Here is a 24,316-nt window from a genome sequence, read left to right on the forward strand (position 1 = left end):
TACATACATATTACACACAGGCACACAAAAATATACATTATCTAACACAGTGTTTTTCAACCAGTGTGCCGAGGCACACTAGTGTGCCGCGAGACATGGTCAGGTGTGCCGCGAAGCTCAGAGAGAGAAAGAAAATGAGAGAGAGAAAGAGAGAACGAAAGAGCGAGAGAGAGAGCAAGCAAGAGAGAGAGAAAGAAAACAAGAGAGAAAGAGAGAGAAAGAAAGCAAGAGAGAGAAAGAGAACAAGAGAGAAAGAAAGCAAGAGAGAGAAAGAGAGGGAGGGAAGGTGGGAGAGAGAAAGACATAGAGGGAGGTAAGGAGGGAGAGAGAAAGCAAAAAAAAGGAAAGAAGGAAGAGAGAAAGAAAAAGGGAGGGAGGGAGGGAGAGCATTTTTTTGTCCAAACTTTTTTTTGCCCCCCCCCCCACCACTCAATGTGCCCCATGGTTTTGTAAATGTAAAAAATGTGCCACGGCTCCAAAAGGGTTGAAAATCACTGATCTAACATATAAACTGTAAGTGTATGTACACACACACACACAGCTCTTCTAAAATTATACACATTCAACCTCATTTACTGCAATAGGAAAAACATATCCATAGCCCAGAAGGGGAAAAAAGAAAGAAAACAAAAAAAAATTCTAGCGGTTCTGCGTAGCTGATTGTACCCAAAGGAACCCATCACTGCTTGTAGTTATATTATGGTATAGTGTACATACTCAGGCATACAAGTTCTAATAAATAATAATAATGATAATGATAATGATGATGATGATGATGATGATGATGATAATAATAATAATGATAATAATAATGATGATGATAATAATAATAATAATAATAATAATAATTGGTTTCAGTGAGTCATGATTGCTAACCATAGGATTGTAATATGATTAAAGCTGTGCTTTTTTTCTCTTAACAAGGCCACATGATATAAATTCCAAGTGACAGGGTTTATTTTAAAAGGCTGTAACAAAGCATTTATTAAAGAGAATAGAACACATTCCAGATATTAACAGAACATGTACTACAAAAAAGCTATCTTTTGCAAATATCCAGCCTCGCAAAAGACAGAAGACCTTTTCCGCAGAGCAGGTAAATCCTTATTTAATGACCCCAGCTGGGACTAGCAACTTGTTTGTTAAGCAAAGTGACCATTACATGAACCTACAACTGTGCTTAGGATCTTACTTCAACTTTCCTTGGTTTTATAGACCTGCAAAGGCCATAAATGCAAAAATCTGTCCCAGTGGTGGGGGTTTTTTTTACTACTGGTTCTGTGGGTGTGGCTTGGTGGGCAGGGTGGGTGTGGCTTGGTGAATGTGGCAGGGGGAGGTTAATGCAAAATCTCCATTCCATCCCCACTCCAGGGGAAGGTTACTGCAAAATTCCCATTTCCTCCCAATCAACTGGGACTCCGGAGGCAGGTAACAGATGGGGGCGGAGCCAGTTAGAGGTGGTATTTGCTGGTTCTCTGAACTACTCAAAATTTCCACTACCGGTTCTCCAGAACTGGTCAGAACCTGCTGAATCCCACTTCTGGTCAGTCCTAAATTTGTTTATCTCTATCTCTATCCTAACTATGAACAGTTGCTAAAGGAGAGCTACCTATGTTCTTTTATTTTCTGTTAAAAAAAAGTTTAACCACAGTCTGAATATTATCTTTGCACAGTCAGATATTTAACCACATTGAGGATTATTCCCCTGTTTTCATCATTCGCTACAGAATAAAAAACATATCTCATCCAGCCCTATTGTTTACTCTCTTTGCTGCTTTACTACAATTGCTCTTGCAATTATGTTCCTTTCATATCGTTTCTCTTAAAATAGCACTGATATTTTAAATTTGCAGGTCTGCAATTCTGCTGTCCATTCTAAAGGAAAAAGAAGAGATGACCAGCAGTAGCAAAGGAGGGGAATTGGAATTATCTTGCTTATAGCTTTCCAATCTAGTAATGGCATGCTAATACAGTAAATCACTGATGCATTCAACAGTGCAAGAAAATATTACATATGCATTTATGGTGGAAATGTAGTTACATTGTCTCGAAAAATGTAATTGAAAAATTACACAGTGTGCAAAGTGCTTCCAACCTTTCAATAAATTGTTACACTTAAACGTTATGCATATTAGACCAAGAAGTGCTATTAGCCAGCCTAATTTCTGGATGTTAATGACATTATCCTGTTATCTGAAGTACGTTCTTCTGACCTTCATTGACACAGATTTAATTTTAACTGGCTTGTTATCAATTCTCCAGGTGTCCCACTGGATACCCGACGCCAGCATCTTCCTTGTGAATCGGTGGACACCGTTAAGATTTGCAAGACCACATTGGTTAAACCACCAGCCTGTGTTCTCGCTAAAGTTACTGCAGCTCTGGATAGGTGGTTCTTGGAGAGAACAGGCTGGATTGCAACCATCGTTATCCACATCAAAGGTACTGAAAGGTAGTGTATCCTGGTTATCTTCTTTTCTATATCCCCGGAATGCATCACCTGAGCAGGGACAACAAATAAGGAGGGAACAATGGTCATCAAAGATCATTTGATTTGCTTCTTCTATGAGTACAGTGGTACCTCTACCTACAAACGCCTCTACTTACGAACTTTTCTAGATAAGAACCGGGTGTTCAAGATTTTTGGAATCTCCTGGGAGGAAACAGGTCCGGAAAAGGCAGGGAGAAGCCTCCGTGGGGCCTCTTTAGGAATCTCCTGGGAGGAAACAGGGCCAGAAAAGGTGGGGAGAAACCTCTGTGGGGCCTCTTTAGGAATCTCCTGAGAGGAAACAAGGCCAGGAAAGGCAGGGAGAAGCCTCCATGGGGCCGCTCTAGGAATTTCCTGGGATGAAACAGGGCCAGAAAAGGCAGGGAGAAGCCTCTGTGGGGCCTCTCTAGGAATCTAATGGGAGGAAACAGGGCCAGAAAAGGTGGGGAGAAGTCTCTGTGGGGCCTCTCTAGTAATCTCCTGGGAGGAAACAGGGCCAGAAAAGGTGAGGAGAAGCTTCCGTGGGGCCTCTCTAGGAATCTCCTGAGAGGAAACAGGGCCAGAAAAGGCAGGGAGAAGCCTCCGTGGGGCCTCTCTAGTAATCTCCTGGCAGGAAACAGGGCCTCCACCCTCTCTGTGGTTTCCCCAATTGCACACATTATTTGCTTTTACATTGATTCCTATGGGAAAAATTGCTTCTTCTTACAAACTTTTCTTAAGAACCTGGTCATGGAACTAATTAAGTTCGTAAGTAGAGGTACCACTGTATTTGGAATTAATGAGAGCCTTCACCATTTGCAAATCACACACTCAGGAACAGGGATGCCAAACTTTATTTCATTGAGGGTCACTTCAGGGTTGTGTATGACCTCGGGCAGGGGGACCGGGGGCATGGCCAGGGGAGCATGGCTAGCTCAATGTCACTGGTGTTCAGGGTGCCTGTGGTGGCCTGAGTGTTCTGCAGCAAAAATGAGCTCAACTGAGCTTCAGGTGTGATGGCCTCCTGCAGCCTTCTGCCAGCAAAAACTGAGCTCGGGTAGGCTGCCCGTAGCCCTCCCTAGCTCTGTTTTCACTGGCAGAGGCACCACAGGCCAGTCCTTCACTGCTTCCAACACAACCCCATCAGGGGCGAAATCCAATTTCTGCCACTACTGGTGCGCTGTGCATGCAGCTTTACTTCTTCTTGTGCGCGCATCCCAGTGTGTTTTTGCTTTGTACATGCACAGGAAACAAAATCTCAGTAGCGGACTGGAGAAAAAGAGAGATTTTGGTGGTTTTTTGCTTCCGCACATGCGGGGAAGCAAAAAATTGCCAAAATCTCTCACACGGGCATGTCCCCTTGCAAGATTTTGCTTCTTGCTCATGCGCAGAAGCAAAAGCACACTGGGACGCACACCTGCAAATTTTATTTTATTTTTTTTAATTTATTCATTTGTCCAATACACAAATACATAGGAAGAAAAATAGACATGTAGTAATATATATAAGAAGAGAAGCTGTGTGCGCAGCTCAATTTTTGCTACCAGTGTGGCATCCTTTACCGTCCCAGTAGCAACCCAATACTGAATCCCATGGGCCAGATCTAAGCAACCCTTCTGCTGATCATCTGCTGCAAGCAACTTGGCAGTTTGAATCTCACCAGGCTCAAAGTTGACTCAGCCTTCCATCCTTCTGAGGCTGATAAAATGGACCCAGATTGTTGGGGGCAATATGCTGATTCTGTAAGGTGCTTAGAAAGAGATGTAAAGCACTGTGAAGTGGTATATAAGTCTAAGTGCTATTGCCACTTGGCTCTAGAACAGGGATGTCAAACACAAGACCCAGGGGACAGATCTGGTCTGCCGGCAGTGATGGGCTATCACATTTTTTACTACCACACTGTGGGTGTGGCTTATGCATTTTGTTTCAACATCTTTCAGTGCTAACTGTTGCTAGCCACCCCGAGTACACAGAGAGGGGCGGCATACAAATCCAATAAATAAATAAAATAAAATAAATAAATTGGGTACTCTGGGGTAGAGCCCCATTTTCGCTACCCTATTGCATCACCCCCCCTGTCTGGGCAGTAGCCCACCCCTGATTATCTACTATATAAAGTGTATTTACACACACATATGCACAGCTCTTCTAAAATTATACACATTCAACCTCATTTACTGCGATAGGAAAAACATACTCAGAGCCCAGAAGGGGAAAAAAGAAAAAAAATGAAAATTTTGCTACTGGTACGGCATACCTGACCGTACCAGTAGGAGCCCATCACTGCCTGTGGGTGTAATAACTCTCAAAGCAAGGTTGAATCAAACAAGGTTTATTTCGCTAACAGGACAAGGAAGTCAATTCAGTGAAGAAGCAATGGTATTGAGAGCTCTATACAATGACAGTTCTCCTATTTATACAATCTAGGCCAGCAACAGGGCAGTTTTACAAAGATACATTTTAAGCACCAAAAAAAGGAAACCAATCAACATGCAATAAACAAATCTGAACTTTTGACTTTTACCCTGTCTGGGTAGGTCACCCAGGCAAATATCTAACAGTGGGGTTCTTAGATTTGGCCTGCAATGCCACCCTGGAAATAGTGTGGTGCCTCTGCCAGTGAAAACCAAACTCAGGAGGGCTGCAGAGGATTGCAGGAGGCCATTACTGCAGCTCACAACAGTAATAGAAAAAACAATGTACAATACAAATCTAATAATTAAAACTAAAAACCCATAATTTAAAAAAACATGCACACAACATACCATACATAAACAATATAGGCCTGGGGAAGTTATATCAGTTCCCCCATGCCTGACGGCAGAGGTGGGTTTTAAGGAGTTTACGAAAGGCAAGGAGGGTGGGGGCAGTTCTAATCTCAGGGGGGAGCTGGTTCCAGAGGGTCGGGGCCACCACAGAGAAGGCTCTTCACCTAGGACCCGCCAAACAACATTGTTTAGTTGACGGGACCCAGAGAAGGCCAACTGTGTGGGACGTAATCGGTCGCTGGGATTCGTGCGGCAGAAGGCGGTCCCGGAGATATTCTGGTCCGATGCCATGAAGGGCATCGGACCAGAATATAGCCAAATGTGGAGCTCGGGAGCACATTTTCGCTGGCAGAGCACTTGGGCCACCACAGCACCCCCGACATGAGTAACATGCTCACCCTGGCCACACCCACCCCAGTTCCCCAAGGTTTAACACAATACTGATGCATCCTCAATGAAATTGAGTTTGACACCTCTGTTCTAGAATATCCAGTGTAGCTACAGACATTATTTGTCCCCTTATTTTCCCATACTGTAGTAACGTGCTTTGCAAAACTGACTGTTTGGCCCTCCAAATCTTACCAGCATTTCCAGAATAACGTCCTAGATGTATTTTGAAGGAGCACAATTCATCCTCTAGCCAAAAGCCGTCATACGATGCGTACGCGTACATGTCGTCTTCAGACTCCAAGTCTATGTAAAGCACGAAACTGGTTGCTTTCTGGTTTGCTATGTGGAAAATCTTTCGGAGGCCGAGCCAAAATTCCCCTAGTCAAAAAAAACCAGAATGTAGATTGTAAAAATCCTTATGCCTTGTCCATTTTCTCTCCCAGACAGCTTGCTCTGAAACTGCCATTAAATAATTCTAAAGAATCGAAGTTCAAAAGGTTTGTCTTCAGACCATCAACTTGCCCATCATTCAATTGCTAACAGAAGTTGGAGATCTGGGAAGCTGAGAAAAGAAATACTGGGTACATTGAGCTGATTTCCTCATGGGAGTTCAAGGGAGGGAGGAACATGTTACTAAATGCATAAACATTACAGTGTTCCCTCGCTTTTCGCGGGTTCGAACTTCGCGAATATCCTATACCACGGTTTTTCAAAAAATATTAATTAAAAAATACTTCGCGGGTTTTTTTTCTATACCACGGTTTTTCCCACCCAATGACATCATATGTCATCGCCAAATTTTTGTCTGCCATTGCTGATTGGCTGAAATCTCGACCAATCAGCGTTATTGCAAAAAAATAATAATTATCGTTAATAAATAATTATGTTTATAAATATCAGGATCACTAAGTGTCTTATTCAATGGTGAGTACCAGTAATAATGATGAGTAAATGGTTGTTAATGGAATGGGAAATGGTAATTTGGGGGTTTAAAGTGTTAAGGGATGGCTTGTGATACTGCCCATAGCCAAAAATGGTGTATTTACTTCCGCATCTCTACTTCGCGGAAATTCGACTTTTGCGGGCGGTCTCGGAACGCATCCCCCGCGAAAATCGAGGGAACACTGTGTATCTCATTATTATAGCAACAGTTCCGACATGGGACTTTTTTCCACTACAAAAAATTTAGGCGTGCAAATTCTTTGACACCGTCAGAGGATTGTTTTCGTCATTGCAAATTCTTCTGAGGTAAGCTTTTCTTTAAAATTATATACATAATTACAGGTGTTTGCACGCAAAAACTTTCAAAAATAGACTTTATTTAATGCAGTTGTTCTTAATGAAGACAAATCACAATAGAGTCATGTTTTTGCAAAGATTAATAGAAGCAGAATGGCCAAATATGATTCTGGTGGGAAACATTAATAAAAAATTATTTTATATCTCTATGGTCAATTTCCCATTTTCCAATTCAATGTCCCATTTAACACCATCAACTCTAGTTGCATAATGGCAGTCTTCACCTTATTACCTGTCTCTTAGCACTCAAGATTCCAATGAACAACCCCCCAGCCACCCAAACCTACTTATGATCCTGTCAGGGTTCTTACCAATGCCCTAATTAAATCATGAGCCTCAAGCCAAGCTTCAAAAGAAATGCAGTTATTTATTAGGAGCTTCATGTCGGCATGTTCCAAGTCAAGCCAACTCTGACCCGGCAGGATGAACATGGCACTGTTAATAAATCAAACCTTGGATGAGAGAATTGGATTTTGAATCTGATTTATTTCCCAAATGCTATTTGGGGCGCTGACATGTTTACTGTTTTGGCCCATACTTTAGGACATTGAGCTACACTGCAATGACTAGGAAGAGGTGTAGCATGAATAATAAATTGACACCTGAAAGGTCACCAAAGCCATCCAAATATTCAGACCATGTCCTTTGAAACTCAACTCTTCCTTCAGTTCTCTTCTGAATCACTGTCCATCCCCCTCCTCTAAAATCCATTTCACACAAAACCTGAAATAGAATAGAATAGAATAGAATTTTATTGGCCAAGTGTGATTAGACACACAAGGAATTTGTCTTGGTGCATATGCTCTCAGCGTACATAAAATATACATTTGTCAAGAATCATATGGTACGACACTTAATGATTGTCATAGGGGTCAAATAAGCAATAAAGAAGCAATATTAATAAAAATCTTAGGATATAAGCAACAAGTTAGAGTCATACAGTCAACATGGGAGGAAATGGGTGATAGGAATGATGAGAAAAACTAGTAGAATAGAAGTGCAGATTTAGTAGAAAGTCTGACAGTGTTGAGGGAATTATTTGTTTAGTAGAGTGATGGTGTTCGGAAAAAAAACTGATTAAAAAAAACTGGGGGGAAAATGATTAAAGGCAGCGAAAGAATCCTGTCATGAGCCAATATGATGCCTCAAGATGTTGAATTAGAACAGAGGAAGTTGGGGGCAGGGAGTGACAAAAGTGCGGAGGCTGGCAAAGATTGTTTTGAATGTCAGCTGCCCCCGCCCTCCCCCCCCCAGCGCCTCCGGCCCCCTCGCTGCTACCCCCCGCCCGCCCGATCTGCCCCTCTCACCGGCTTTCTTGTGGCACGGGTCCTCCTACAGCAGCGCTGGCGGCTACGGCTTCTCGTCCTCCTCATTCAGTCGCTAGCCGCTCTGAGCGCTTTGAGAATGCCCGCCCTATCCCTCTCGCAGTCTCTTAACTGAGAGTGCTTTCGTCCCAGCTGTCAGCGAGGGGGCTGCAGGAGAGGCGGGGCAGGCATTCTCACAGAGAGAGAGCAACAGACAAAGCGAGATAGAAAGGAGAGAGGGAGAGAGACAGGGAGAAAGAGAGAGAGAGAGCAAGAGGGGGGGGAGTGGAAGGTAGAGAGAGAGAGAAATGATAGAAAAAAAGGGAGAAAAAAAGAGAAATGAGAAAATGATTAAAGCAGAGAATGACAGGAAAGAGAGAGAAAGAGAGAGAGAAGTGACTCTTGGTGATGATGTATGATGTCATCGGGTGGGAAAAACCGTGGTATAGGAAAAAAACCGCGGAGTATTTTTTAATTAATATTTTTTGAAAAGCCGTGGTATAGCCATTTCGCGACGTTTGAACCCGCGAAAATCGAGGGATCACTGTAATTGGTGTTTAAACCAGGAGACCTATTAAATTTGTTGATATTTCTTGGTCTTGATCCCTCTGAAACTTGAAATTTCATTCCTCATTTTACAGTATAATCTGTCATAACATGTTTTTCCATTGGTTTCTGATCTACGTCCAATGTTATGACTAAATATTTCCACTTATCTGATGACTTCAACTTTTGTAGACATCAGTATTAATTTCTAAGACTTGGGAAAAAAAGTTAACATTGGTTGAAACAATTTTTGGCATTTCCGAAAATATTCCAGTGTATGCTGAAACATTCCATCCTTTCTAACTCATAGGGAGAAAATGCATTCATTGCTTTTGTGGAAAAAATGCAAATGATTTCCAAGTAGGTTGGTTTGAAGATACAACTCCCCTTGGGCATTTTCACAGAAATAAACCCAGTTTCTCCCACAAAATATTGTGTAGGACTGCAGCTTGTATTTAATCGTCTTATAATATTTTAAACCAAAGGTTCAACATTTTACATTTTACCTTTCAGTTTCAACATTTGTTTCTTTATTTCCACATTTACATCTTAACCTTTAATTCAAAGAGTTCAATATTTCGCTTTCTCCTTTCATTCAAATCAAGGAGCACTTTTCTAGATTCTCTCTAATTTTTAGGAGATCTTTTAAATGTTGAGTGGTTGATCATGTTGATCACAAATGGATAAATTGCATTCCAAAACACTAGCGCTATGGTGACACAGTGGTTAGGATGCAGTATTGCAGGCTAATTCTGTAAACTGCCAGCAGTTCAATCCTGACAGACTCAAGGTTGACTCAGCCTTCCATTCTTCCAAGCTGGTAAAATAAGGACCCAGATCTTGGGGGGCGCAATGTGCTGACTCTGTAAAAGTTGCTTTGAAGCAGTATATCATCTAAATGCTATTGCTATTATTATTATTGATTTCTTTGACTATGTCACAAAGGTGTTGGATCAAGGTCGTGCCGTGGATATTGCCTATCTGGACTTCAGCAAAGCCTTTGATACGGTTCCACATAAAGAGCTGATAGATAAATTAGTGAAGATTGGACTTAATCCCTGGATAGTTCAGTGGATTTCAAGCTGGCTGAAGCATAGACATCAGAGAGTTATTGTTAATGGCGAGTATTCTGAGCAGAGACAGGTTACAAGCGGTGTGCCACAAGGGTCTGTTCTGGGTCCTATTCTTTTTAATATGTTTGTGAGTGACATAGGGGAAGGTTTGGTAGGGAAGGTTTGCCTATTTGCCGATGACTCTAAAGTGTGCAATAAGGTTGATATTCCTGGAGGGGTCTGTAATATGGTAAATGGTTTAGCTTTACTAGATAAATGATCAAAGCAATGGAAACTGCAGTTTAATGTTTCCAAATGTAAAATAATGCACTTGGGGAAAAGGAATCCTCAATCTGAGTATTGCATTGGCAGTTCTGTGCTAGCAAAACTTCAGAAGAGAAGGATTTAGGGGTAGTGATTTCTGACAGTCTCAAAATGGGTGAGCAGTGTGGTCGGGCAGTAGGAAAAGCAAGTAGGATGCTTGGCTGCATAGCTAGAGGTATAACAAGCAGGAAGAGGAAGATTGTGATCCCTTTATATAGAGCGCTGGTGAGACCACATTTGGAATACTGTGTTCAGTTTTGGAGACCTCACCTACAAAAAGATATTGACAAAATTGAACGGGTCCAAAGACGGGCTACAAGAATGGTGGAAGGTCTTAAGCAAAAAACGTATCAGGAAAGACTTCATGAACTCAATCTGTATAGTCTGGAGGACAGAAGGAAAAGGGGGGACATGATCGAAACATTTAAATATGTTAAAGGGTTAAATAAGGTTCAGAAGGGAAGTGTTTTAATAGGAAAGTGAACACAAGAACAAGGGGACACAATCTGAAGTTAGTTGGGGGAAAGATCAAAAGCAACGTGAGAAAATATTATTTCACTGAAAGAGTAGTAGATGCTTGGAACAAATTTCCAGCAGACGTGGTTGGTAAATCCACAGTAACTGAATTTAAACATGCCTGGGATAAACATATATCCATTGTAAGATAAAATACAGGAAATAGTATAAGGGCAGACTAGATGTCCCATGAGGTTTTTTCTGCCGTCAGTCTTCTATGTTTCTATGTTTCTATAATCTGAAATATAACATTAGCTCAATTTTTATGCTGCGTTTTCCCTATAAAATCTCCTGCAGAATTTCATCGATGTGCTGAATTAAAAGCACATTTTCTTAGGTTTTATTATTCACTCATTTTGTAAGGAACAGTGTTGGGATAGGCCCAAGAAGGGTGGGAGGTTGACAGCTTAGAACTCTGGAACTCTTTTATGTGCAGTTCTGTTCTGAGTCTATTTTGTCATAAAATCATGAAGTTGCTAAGTCTGAACATCTATCTAAGAAAATACTTTTTGTCCAGGAACTTTCTGTTAGTGGGCCAGTGATCAAAGGGTGGGAAAGATAGGCTTATGATTTCAGATATCATGACCTTCTATACAGCACTGTCTTTATAGCATTATGGGTCGCAGGCAGTAATGGGCAGCCAAAAAGTTTACTGCCACACTGTGGGTGTGGCTTATTTTGTGGGTGTGGCTTAATCATGTGACTGGCTTGCTGGCCATGTGACCAGGTGGGAGTGGTTTGAACGATCATCATCGTTCAAGTGAACTGTTAAGTCCTTGACTTACAACCTTACCACTGACGCTCGCTGGGGTGACAATTTGCTTTGTGTTTCCCGCGCTCTCCTACCTGGGTTGCCCCCCCCTACCTCAGGCTGGGTAGCTAGGTGAACGGGTGCTGCCGGAAGGATAAATGCTTCCAGCGCCGCTTCCACCCATGCCTTCTGTTTGCACCTCAGGTGGGAGGTGGCCACATGAGGCTGGAGGGGAGGCAGGCAGGAGAGAGGGAAGCTCATCCAAGGCCAGGAAGGAGGAAAGAGGAAAAAAGCAAGGAGCACAGACACAGCAGAAGCAGCAGGGGGGGGAAAGGGGAGCCGAGCTGAGACCAGTAATCCAGGAAGTGACAGCGGCCAATCAGCTGGAGCTACACACACATCTTCATTTCCGTCGGTGGAACTGCATTCCACCCTGTCCTGCCTGCTCCCCCCCCCCCAGTCCCAGGGCAAAGCAGTGTACTGGGGCCCCTAGGATAACTTACAGGAATTAAAATATAAATGGTTGATAAAATTAAACATATTTGCATGTTAGTATTAATTTAAAAATGCAGTAAAATCAGTATTGGGCTGCAGCCGGTATGGCCAGGTGTGCAGTTCCAGTTAGAAAAATCTCACACGCATTGGCATGAGATTTAGCTTCTGAGCATGCGCAGGAAGCCAAATCCCACGTGAGGATGCTTGCGCGCATGAGATTTTGTCAATTTTCGGTGAAATCCCATGCACACGAACATCCTAGTTTCTGAGCATGTGCAGGAAACCGAATATAGTGCCGATGTGCACGTGCATGCTCACCTCCGGGAGCGCATTAATAGCGCCAGTGACAGGCAGCCCTTCACTGAGTAAAATGTAATAAATATGTTGCTGCGTTTTCAGGATACAAAGGGTTAACATACACAGATTAGTATGGGGCCCCAATGTCCATGGGGACCCTAGGCAAGTGCCCATCAGACTCATATGTTAAGACAGCCCTGGTCCTAATTTTTAACTATAGGTTATGACCTATAAAGCCATTCATGGCACCGGGCCAGGTTATCTCCGGGACCGCCTTCTGCCGCACGAATCCTAGCGACCAATTAGGTCCCACAGAGTGGGCTTTCTCCGGGTCCCGTCAACTAAACAATGTCATTTGGCGGGACCCAGGGGAAGGGCCTTCTCTGTGGTGGCCCCGGCCCTCTGGAACCAACTCCCCCCAGAGATTAGAATAGCCCCCACCCTTCTTGCCTTTCGTAAGCTTCTTAAAACCCACCTCTGTCGTCAGGCATGGGGGAACTGAGATATTCTTTCCCTCTAGGCTTCTACAATTTATGTATGGTATGCTTGTATGTATTATTGGTTTTAAAATAAGGGTTTTTAGCTGTTTTAGTATTGGATTGTCGCATGTTGTTTTTACCACTGTTGTTAGCTGCCCCAAGTCTACGGAGAGGGGCGGCATACAAATCCAATATATAATAATAATAATAATAATAATAATAATAATAATAATAATAATAATAATAATAATAATAATAATTTGTCAAAACTACAATTCTGTGCAAAACAATTTTCCTCTTTTGGGGATTTCCCAAAGTTTTTCCCAACCTTGCCACCGAATCTTATCCCAGCTTTCTGGCTAACCCCTTTTAAGCCTAGTGAGTTGTGTGAACCCTGTCTAGCATCCTGAGAAAGCCAGAACATTGGATTAATTGAATCAACGGTAGTCAGGTTTCCTGTAGATAAGCTGCCCTAAATTTGGTACGGGCGGGGTAGATTCAAGCAAATAGTAAATATGAAAAAAAAATCAGTATTACCTCAAAGGGATAGCTTGCTCCTTCTGGATGGATTATTTATAAACCGCTTGGAGTTTTTGTAACTGGGCCAATGGTATCTTTAATATCACTGCAATCTAAACCTACAGGGGATTACAAAGGGATGTTTTAGTTAAATAAAAGAGATCCTTTTTCAGGCCAGTGATTTGTTCAATATTGCAACTCTTGAACATGGAATTCCCTCTACTATAGATCTGAAAGACGTGGGGTGATTTTTATTTCTCCCCCCCCCCCCACTGATAGGACTATATTTTTCTCCCCAGTTTGAAAGGATTCTGGCTAGTTACAATAGGTAGAAATCTTCAGAGGCCAAGAAGTTCTGTAACTATTTTGGACTCTTGCATGCAAGAAAGATTTTAGTGTGGGTTTGCTTCCTTATTTTTTAAAAAACAACGGTACAGTGATACCTTGTCTTACGAACTTAATTGGTTCCGGGAGGAGGTTCATAAGGTGAAAAGTTTGTAAGATGAAACAATGTTTCCCATAGGAAACAATGGAAAACCAATTAATGCGTGCAAGCCCCTCCAAAAAAATAAATCGCAAAAATGGGCGCTCCACTGGGTGCCACCGCCCGGCTGTCACCTTCTGAAACAGCCAGGCGCTTCTTGGCATTCTCCCGAACCCAAAAAGTTCGGCAAAAGTTTACGTTCGGGTTCAGGAGAATGCCGAGAAGTGCCGCCGCCCGGCTGTCATCTTCTGAAACAGCCGGGGCACTTCTCGGCATTCTCCTGAACACTGAACGCAGAAGTTCGGCAAAAGTTCGGGTTCGAGTTTGGGACAACATCGAGAAGCGCCGCCGCCCGACTGTCACCTTCCCAGAAGAGCCGTGGAGCTTTCGGCCGGTCGGGAGGCTCAAACGGAGGTGGGGAATCCCAATAGGGAATTCCATGGGCGGAGCTTTGACGTCACAGAGACGTCCTTCCTGGAGTCCCTGTTTCGGCCGTCCCCGCCCATCAAGGAGCCGCAGGAGTCTGGGGAGGAGACCAAAGAGGTGCTGCTGGAGCACAAACAGCAGGAGGGCCGTGAAAAATCGGGGCTGAAGTCCAGAGAGGGGCAGCCACTGCGGGTGCCATGGGCCATGGTTGGGGTGCTTCTCGTCCGGCCGTCCAGCGCTTTGCTTCAGGTACGAATCTGCATATGCACAGGAAGTTAAAGGGCACACACAGAGAGAGAGAGAGACCGTTCCAATACAGCCACAACTGTTCAAAATGAAACCAGCAACAATCAAACTTCAAAAACGGTAATTAAAAAAATCCCACTCCATCGGATGTATCACTTTTATGGCAGAAACATTCTGTCTTATAGTTCTATGAATATTTCAGTAAATACTCTAAAATCTAATCAGGAATTTAAAAACCCTTTTTTTTTACCATGAGACTGGACTGCTCGATGGGGAAATACCTCCATTGGTTTTCTGGACATGTCTTCATTTAATTGCATAACTCGGCTCATAAGTTCATTAATCTGCATATCCAAAAAGAGAAATGTTTAAAAATCTTCAACATGTGGGAGTACTCAACATGTGGTCACTGCTTTTGTAAGGCAAACATTGCATGTGTGCCAACTGAAATTAAATAATTCCTGTGCTGCTATTAATTTATTTGGAGGGGGAAAGGGGGGTTTAATTCTGAGCAATGCAATGTTATGCATTTGGCAGACTGGTTAAAGTGACCCCACCAAAAAAAAATATTTTTTTTCTGTAGTTCTTGAGCATAAAAAATTAGTTCCGAAATTTTTACAAGCTGAATGTTTGGAATCTGTGCCTTAAGGCATTGTATTTTAGAGCTGTCTTCAGTAGTGAGTTCTAAAACTCTTTACTACTGGTTTGTGTGTGTGTGACACTTTTGCGCAAGCACAGAAGCATCTAGGGTGGGTGGGCGGAGTTTCCCACCGCTAGCATTACTAGTTCTAAGAACCGATCCTAACTGGGAGCAACCCCTTGCTGGCTGTTTTGGCATTTCATTGACTCAAGAAAATAGTAGAAAGGTAGGGATGTTCCAATCATTTGCAGCAGAAATTGGCATGACCAAATACACAGATGTGCACTACAATCAGTAGTGGGCTTCTACAGGTACCGTCAGGTACGCAGTACCAGTAGCAAAATTTTGGTTAGGTACACAGTACAGGTAGCAAAAGTTTGATTTTTTTTTCTTTTTTCCCCTTTTGGCTCTGGATATGTTTTTCCTATCACAGTAAACGAGTTTGAATGTGTATAATTTTAGAAGAGCTGTGCGTGCGTGTGTGTACATACACTTTATATAGTAGATAACCAGGGATGGGCTACAGTAGGGGAAATGAAGAGGAAACACAGTGGGGTAGCAAAAATGGAGCTCCACCCCAGAACACACAATTTGCAACGGAAAGATGTTAAAACAAAATGCATAAGCCACATCCACAGTATGATAGTAAAAAAATTGGTAGCCCATCACTGACCACAATCCAAGGAAATGCCATGAGAAACCAAAGGATTTGCGTGCAAGAATTTCATGGCTATTTTCTGTTCTGCCGGGCTCTATGGTAAGAGTCTCCCAAAAATTCAAGGGTACAAATTTCAGACACACACACACACTTGAAAGTTCAAAAACAATGTTCTTTATCACAAACATTCAAAAGAAACAAAGCACCCTTTTGTATTGCAAAGAGCACTCGTCCCAAAACAACCTGGTCGTCTGTACAATTCCCTTAATCAGTCCTTAAGTACTTAGCTAGCAGCTGTGAAGAAAAGTCACAGCCCTCCTTCTTCCATGAAGTGAGACACACACACACTTTGCTCTGCTTTGGTTTTAAAGGCGTGAAAAATCAACAAACAAAGTCCGGAAACAGCAAGGCACGGTCCTGAAGAACAATAATCAGATAATCTTCCACAACGGCCAAACCAGCACGCTGCTATTTATATCAGCAGCTCTAACTACTAGAGCCCCACCCAAACACAGGTGGCCTCTCTTATCCCCTGTAATATTGCTTCAATTAGTCTCTTCGATGCATAATTCTGCGCATGCCTGGGTCTAACACTTCCTCATCCGAATCGACCGAAGATAATGGAGATTGGCTTCCTGGGCTGTATGCCAAGCCCCACTCTTCCAAGTCACCCCCACCTTCTTCTTCGTCCGACTCTGTCGGCAATAAAACAGGCCTCTGACATGTTGATGTTTCCCCTGCATCCAACTCCACATTCCTTGGGGCAGGAGCTGGGCCAGAGCCAACCCCAACGTTTTCCAGGATCCTATCCTTATTCTAAGTAGAAAAAAAGATTTTGAAATATTCATGGGGTTCTGTTGTTGGAAGTAATACAAACAATCCTCAGATCACAGAGGTTTGCATTACCTTTTTCCTGCTTAGACTGCAATACTCCATTCTAACCTCTGTGCTACCAAGACTCAAAGCAGTAGTGGGTTGCTATTGGAACAGTAAAGGGCGCCGCACCAGTAACAAAAGTTGAGCTACACATGCAAATTTGCTTCTCCTGCATGCGCACACAAATGTCCCAGCAAGTTTTCGCTTCTGTGCCTGCACAGGAAGCAAAATCTCATGAGGGAACATACGCCCGTCCGAGATTTTGGCAATTTTTTTCCTTCTGTGCAAAAAATGATGTAAATGACCTTTTTATAGCCTTTCAAGGGTGGAGTTATGTTTTTTCAGACATTGTAATACAGAACTCGCCCCCTGAACAATATAAAGCTATTTTCAGAGAAAGTGCATACATTATCTGTGAATTACAATCTTTTTTTGTGTTTTTCATTTTAAGTTGTCTACAACTCAACTATGTTTTCATTACCCAAAAAGAAATCCATTTAGCAAATATTGGCCATTACCTGATTGGAGAGATAATCTAGAGAAGATTGATGATCATCCATCATGTTGCGTATCATTTTCTTAGTACTTCTTGCATATTCCATCAGAGAATTCTGCAAATTCCCTTTAAACATATAGATTCCGAACTATGTTAGAGTAATCAAAAGAATATGTTGTATAATTACAAGAGGCAATTTGGAGTACTGTATTGCTTTCAGGGGTTTTTTTTGCAAGTCATATTAAATTGGTTTGTTTGTGCAAAACCTTTTTAAACAGATTTTGTTTTGTTTTTAATGGAGATGGACTCTAATGAAATTCTGCTCCAGAAAAACAAAAATCATAGCTAGCATGAAAGAAAAACCATATGTCAGATATAGATAATATTGAGCTAACAAGCCAAAGACTTCAGTATAAGGTGCTTGTAAAGGTCAGTGTTAGTAGATTTAAAACATTTTGAAACAAAGTAGAATTTCAACACAATGAACTAGTCTGGAAAAATGATATTTATTTCATCATCATGGTAAAAAAAAAAACTATCAAGTGGCTTTCTCTGAAAAGTTCAGCTCACAAGTAGTGTACTGCCAAAAACCGATATGGGTGGGCCCTTGTTGAGAAGTTTAGCATATATGGATAGAAAAGGAATGGGCCACAAATCGGAACAATGGGAACACTGTTCTGGTAGTGGAAAGGGAGCGCGTAGCCTTGCTCCCTTGCCGCAGGGCGTACCTATAAAGCCCTTCATGGCACCGGACCAGATTATCTCAGGGACCGCCTTCTGCCGCACGAATCCCAGCGACCAGTTAGGTCCCACAGAGTGGGTCTTCTCCGGGTCCCGTCAACTAAACAATGTCGCTTGGCGGGACCCAGGGGAAGAGCCTTCTCTGTGGCTGCCCCAGCCCTCTGGAACCAACTCCCCTAAAGATTAGAATTACCCCCACCCTCCTTGCCTTTCGTAAGCTTCTTAAAACCCACCTCTGCCGCCAGGCATGGGGGAACTGAGATACTCTTTCCCCCTAGGCCTTTAAAATTTTATGCATGGTATGTCTGTATGTTTGGTTTTATAATAAGGGTTTTTAACTGTTTTAATATTGGATTGTTTATATGCTGTTTTTATTACTGTTGTTAGCCGCCCCGAGTCTACAGAGAGGGGCGGCATACAAATCCAATAAATAAATAAATAAATAAACAAACAAACAAACAAACAAATAAATAAATAAATATGTGCCGTGCATGTGCAACCGGCGCAATTCTGGTAAAAATTACTGGGGGTTTTGCTTCCATGTATGAGCAGAAGCAAAGAGATCAGCAATTTTTGCCCAAATCTTGCTGCCACAAGGATGTCTGCACAAGATTTCGGTTGCTGCACATGCGCAGCAGCCAAATCTCGCTGCAGCGCCTAAAGCAGCAGCTGGGACCAGCAACAACAACGGTCTGCCTGACCTCCGGCCGCTTGGCCTGCTCTCTGCTCTCCCGCGCCTCAGGGAGACAGGGTTTGGAAAACATTCCTCGCAGAGAGTAACAATGAAAGAGCTTGCAAGAGCTAGGAACATCATTAGCACCTGGTTAGGGCTGGAAAGAAACATTTGGACCAAGTTAGACCAATGGAAAAAATCCTGCAAAGACTTAGGGCTTGGAAAACATTCTTCGGAGAGAGAAACAATGAAAGAGCCTGCAAGGTAAGAGCTGGGAAGATCGTTAGCAGCTACTTAGGGCTGGGGGGGGAAAGCTACATTCAGAGTAAAATACACACCCAAATTATCAGCCTCTTTTAAGGAGGAAAAAGGTGCATCTTATACACTGAAAAATATGGTATATATTAGATAGGTTGATTGGTCTCAAATAACAAATGATAAGAAAGAGTACTTAAAATAAAATTATACATACGACACATATAGTGTTTTTCTTCCCTTAACAGTTTAGGTTGAGCCGCAGAGGATGCTTCATTCTTTTTCTTCTCTAAATTGTCCGTGGAGAGATTTTTTGTCACTAGACTGGCAGGCTCCACCGCTACGGTTGCTGTAGAATTGCCCTGTAACATTAAATCAAACAAAACTTTACTTCTTAAAAAATATTGATTTCTACTGTATATAGTACCAAGATGCCTAACATCATACAAAACAAATAAACACAGTGGAAATTAAAAGCCTTTGCATTTTCAGAACTGAGAAAGTGACTATTTCCCTTATCTCAAATACCCATTTCTGAAAACTTCCATTCATATCATCCACAGGGGTAGGCTGCTGTGGGTTTGCAGGGGTTTGGGAGAAGCTCTAGCTAAGATTCTGTTCAGTTCAGAGAACCCCCATATCCCATTCCTGACTGGCCCCAACTGCCCAAGCCTCTGAAACTGTAACCGGAAAAGGCAGAGAGAAACCTCCGTGGGGCCTCTCTAGGAATCTGCTGGGAGAAAACAGGGCCGGAAAAGGCAGGGAGAAGCCTCCGTGGGGCCTCTCTAGGAATATCCTGGGACAAAACAGGGCCGGAAAAGGCAGGGAGAAGCCTCCGTGGGGCCTCTCTATGAATCTCCTGGGAGGAAACAGGGCTGAAAAAGATGGGGTGAAGCCTCTGTGGGGCCTCTCTAGGAATCTCCTGGGAGAAAACAGGGCCGGAAAAGGCAGGGAGAAGCCTCTGTGGGGCCTCTCTATGAATCTCCTGGGAGGAAACAGCTGAAAGAGGTGGGGAGAAGCCTCTGTGGGGCCTCTCTAGGAATCTCCTGGGAGGAAACAGGGCCTCCACCCTCCCTGTGGTTTTCCCCAATCGCTTGCATAATTTGCTTTTACATTGATTCCTAAGGGATCTCTGGCGGGCCCGGGACAGGGGTTTATCCTCTGTCCTGGTGCTCCTCGATCTCTCAGCGGCTTTCGATACCATCGACCATGGTATCCTTCTGCACCGGTTGGAGGGGTTGGGGGTGGGAGGCACTGTGCTTCAGTGGTTCTCCTCCTACCTCTCTGGCCGGTCGCAGTCGGTGTTAGTGGGGGGTCAGAGGTCGTCTTCGAGGTCTCTCCCTTGTGGAGTGCCTCAGGGGTCGGTCCTCTCCCCCTTGCTATTTAACATCTACATGAAACCGCTGGGTGAGATCATCCAAGGACATGGGGTGAGGTATCATCAATATGCCGATGATACCCAGCTTTACATCTCCACCCTATGCCCAGTCAACGAAGCGGTGGAAGTGATGTGCCGGTGCCTGGAGGCTGTTGGGGCCTGGATGGGTGTCAACAGACTCAAACTCAACCCGGATAAGACGGAGTGGCTGTGGGTTCTGCCTCCCAAGGACAATCCCATCTGTCCGTCCATTACCCTGGGGGGGAATTACTGACCCCCTCAGAGAGGGTCCGCAACTTGGGCGTCCTCCTCGATCCACAGCTCACATTAGAAAACCATCTCTCAGCTGTGGCGAGGGGGGCGTTTGCCCAGGTTCGCCTGGTGCACCAGTTGCGGCCCTATCTGGACCGGGACTCATTGCTCACAGTCACTCATGCCCTCATCACCTCGAGGTTCGACTACTGTAATGCTCTCTACATGGGGCTACCTTTGAAAAGTGTTCGGAAACTTCAGATCGTGCAGAATGCAGCTGCGAGAGCAGTCATGGGCTTACCCAGGTATGCCCATGTTTCACCATCACTCCGCAGTCTGCATTGGCTGCCGATCAGTTTCCGGTCACAATTCAAAGTGTTGGTTATGACCTTTAAAGCCCTTCATGGCATCGGACCAGAATATCCTCGAGACCGCCTTCTGCCGCACGAATCCCAGCGACCGATTAGGTCCCACAGAGTGGGCCTCCTCCGAGTCCCGTCAACTAAACAATGTCGGTTGGCGGGCCCCAGGGGGAGAGCCTTCTCTGTGGCGGCACCGACTCTCTGGAACCAACTCCCCCCGGAGATCAGAACTGCCCCTACTCTTCCTGCCTTCCGTAAACTCCTCAAAACCCACCTTTGCCAGGCATGGGGGAACTAAACATCTCCCCCTGGGCACATTTAATGTGTGTGTGTCTGTTAGCATATGGGTTTTTTAAAATCTTTAAATATTTTAATTAATTGAATTATTTATGATTTGTTTTACACTTGTTGTGAGCCGCCCCGAGTCTTCGGAGAGGGGCGGCATACAAATCCAAATAATAAATCAATAAAATAAAAATTGCTTCTTCTTACAAACTTTTCTACTTAAGAACCTGGTCACGGAATGAATTAAGTTTTTAAGTAGAGGTACCACTGTACTTTTTTATATACAGGAACTTGTAAGTTATCTCACAGCTAGCTTACGAGATTAGTTGGACTGAGAAAGAGGGACTGGTCCAAAGTCATCCAAACATTTTTCATGCCTAAGGCAGGTTTAGAACCAACGCTCTCCTGGTTTCTCATTCAGGTCAATTACATCTTTCCCTTTTCTCTTAGTTTCACAAACATTCATGTCTTCCTTTCCCTCCCTTTTCTTCCCTTCCCTTCACACATGTTATTTACCAGTGACATCTCTTAAATCACAAAGTGTAATCATTCAGATGCTGTTGCAATACTGGATACATTCATAAACGCTGACTTCTGTCACCCATGCTACCTTTAGTTAACTAAAGCTTTCACATAAAGGCAGATACAGTATTGATTCCAGCAGCAGTAGGTTGCTTCCGGTTCTTAGAATTGGTAGCGATGGCAGCTGGAGGCTCTGCCCACTTGCCCAGGACGCTTCTGCGCGTGTGCAGAAGTGTCACACGCGAGCAAAAGTGTACACAGCACACTTTAAAATCCTAGTAAAGGATTTTAGAACCCACTACTGGTTTTCAGCTAAGTCACATCGTTGCCACATGAAGCATTCATATAAATGGTAAAGTGTTGGAACTCATTGTTGGAATGTGTTTCTATGCAACAGCTACAGTAGTATTCAGCCTGTAGATGGCAGTATTTATAAGTCTGAGTCTATGTTATATACTCTATACTCTTTTGTTCGGAGTAGTTTCCTGTTACTATAATATAGTTGAGCAGTAAAACACATGGCGACTGTACTCTTTGTACTCTAGAATACTAAATAGAATTCTAGACATTAAGAGAGTGCCAATCATACTGTCGCATTTTTACTAGTCAACTATGAGCAAAACTAAATCCATTCTAATCTCAAATATATTCACTCTGTTCTATGCAAGCCAAGATCTCTAATCTCCGAGTCTCCGGAGAGGGGCAGCATACAAATCTAAATTATTATTATTATTATTATTATTATTATTATTATTATTATTATTATTATTATTATTTTGCAAGCCAATATGATGTTTTGCACTGTGAAACGGTATATAAAACTAAGTACTATTGTTATTCATGCATCATACCTTTTGCTCATAGTTGACTAGTTGACTAGTCAAATAGTTGACTAGGTGTATTCAGAGAACTAACACATGCTTCGGATACAACCTGGCACACTCCAAATGCTTTTGGACTGCCATTCCCAGAATTTTCAGGCAACGTAGTAGTGGGGAAATGTCAAAACTAAAATTGTAAGATATCTGGAGAGAGTCAGTTTGATCTAGTGGTTAAGGCACCAGGTTAGAAACCAAGAGAGCATGATTAGATTAGATTTATTGGATTTATGTGCCGCCCCTCTCCGTAGACTCGGGGTGGCTCACAACAATGGTTCTAGTCCTGCCTTAGGCATGAAAAATGGTGGGTGATTTTGGACCAACTAATCTTACATGGTTACTTTTGTGGGAAAAGGAGGAGGAAGAAGGAGTATTAGGTATGTTTGACACTTTGAGTTATTTATAAAAATAATAAAGTAAAAAGCTCGTAGAAAACTATTCTGGGATATAAACATACCTTCTGGAAGAGTTTCTATATCAGACTTGAAATCAAATGTTCATGATAACTGTTTAAATATTTATTTTATTTTTAGAATTAAAAAAAACCCAATGTATTGAACTAGTTTTTTCAAACCAGGGAGAAAAATGCTTTGGTTATTTAAATATTTCTACTGGGCCTTTTTATCCTCACATAAACATATATTCCCTTAGAACAGTTCATAGTAAGTGATACACATTATAGAATTCTCCTTTGAAAATAAAAACTTAATTTGTATTTGGAAAATTCTTAAGTATAGATTGAAACTCCACTGAATACAATTGGATAGACTTCCACTAAATTTCTGTGGGATGCTCATGTAACATTTTGTTTGTTGTTTCTATAGAAATTTATTATTATCTTCAGTTTCTGAGGCCAATGATATCATGCCAGAACATCGTATGAAGCACATACCCTAAAAGAATAACAAAATGTAATGGCAAAGGCTGAAATTAGATATGTTATGGGATGCATAAACTGAGGAACAACTAATTTCACCTTTCACCTAATCCTAATCCTTTGACAAGAAAAAAATAGAATAAAAAAAAGAATTTCCAGAACTTTTAGTAACTTAAAACACTTATAAGCAAAAGATAAACTGGTCCTTAAAATACCCAGAACTTTATTCAAATCCAGTTTGAATCTCCAGATAAAATTACAACAAACAAAAAGAATTACCAAAAAATACAACTCCACAACTTTCCCTCCCCTTTGTTTATATAAAAATGTGCAATAAAACAAGTGCTTATCTTCAAATCCATCTAGGAACATGACTAAAAATTGCAACACTCCCATATAATTTATCAAAAGAAATGCCTCCATGTTTTGCTTTTATTAATGATCTGTTAGTTTTATCTGCTTTTGCAAAAGTTAATATCAAAATTCCTGGTAAATTTCAGCAGGTTTCACAGAATCTACATCAAACAACAGGAAAAAAACAAGCAGAGTTGATGTTGCTAGTTGCTTCAAGACAGTTTTAACAGAAATTTTTCAAAACAAATGAAGTGGTTTGGGGTGAAATAAACACCACCACTTGAAATCAGGATTTGCTATGTTTCTATCATTTATCAAGTCAATACAACACAAACCTTACCATTGAAGAACATGGCTCGGCACTATGAGCTATTGAAACAGCCCAAATGAAAAGTATAATATTTAGGAAGATCAGTGAGGTGAATCTACTAGGGTAGATCATGTCTGAGTTGGACGAATAAACATTTTTCAAACGGTTTCAGATTCCCTTGGAAAAAGGCTGTCTACTGTCCAATGAAGTCTTGAATTAAGCATTCAGGAATGCGCTTAGCAGAAACTTTAGCCAAAAAGCCAACCCTTTCATGTCCAGACTTCATAACCTTATATAAATTTGATTTTAGATAGCCCATACATAGTTTGTTCCTAAAGCCAATGATAAACTATAACATGATTTAATCTGCAGATTATTTACCTTTGAGGTAATTGT

At 42.3% G+C, this 24,316-nt stretch overlaps 1 protein-coding gene across 1 annotated transcript; it reads right to left on the bottom strand.

Moving 5' to 3' along the window:
* Positions 1-954: 954 nt before the first annotated feature.
* On the bottom strand, positions 955-24,084 carry ANGPTL5 (angiopoietin like 5). Its single transcript, XM_070751658.1, is given in 8 exon segments — positions 955-2,500; positions 5,818-6,003; positions 7,527-7,647; positions 13,226-13,326; positions 14,614-14,707; positions 17,056-17,159; positions 18,920-19,064; positions 23,951-24,084. Coding segments are annotated over 8 exon segments (1,164 nt in total). The 5' UTR covers positions 24,053-24,084; the 3' UTR covers positions 955-2,189.
* Positions 24,085-24,316: the final 232 nt, after the last annotated feature.

Source organism: Erythrolamprus reginae, chromosome 4 (genome assembly GCF_031021105.1).
Source record: "Erythrolamprus reginae isolate rEryReg1 chromosome 4, rEryReg1.hap1, whole genome shotgun sequence".
NCBI lineage: Eukaryota > Metazoa > Chordata > Lepidosauria > Squamata > Dipsadidae > Erythrolamprus > Erythrolamprus reginae.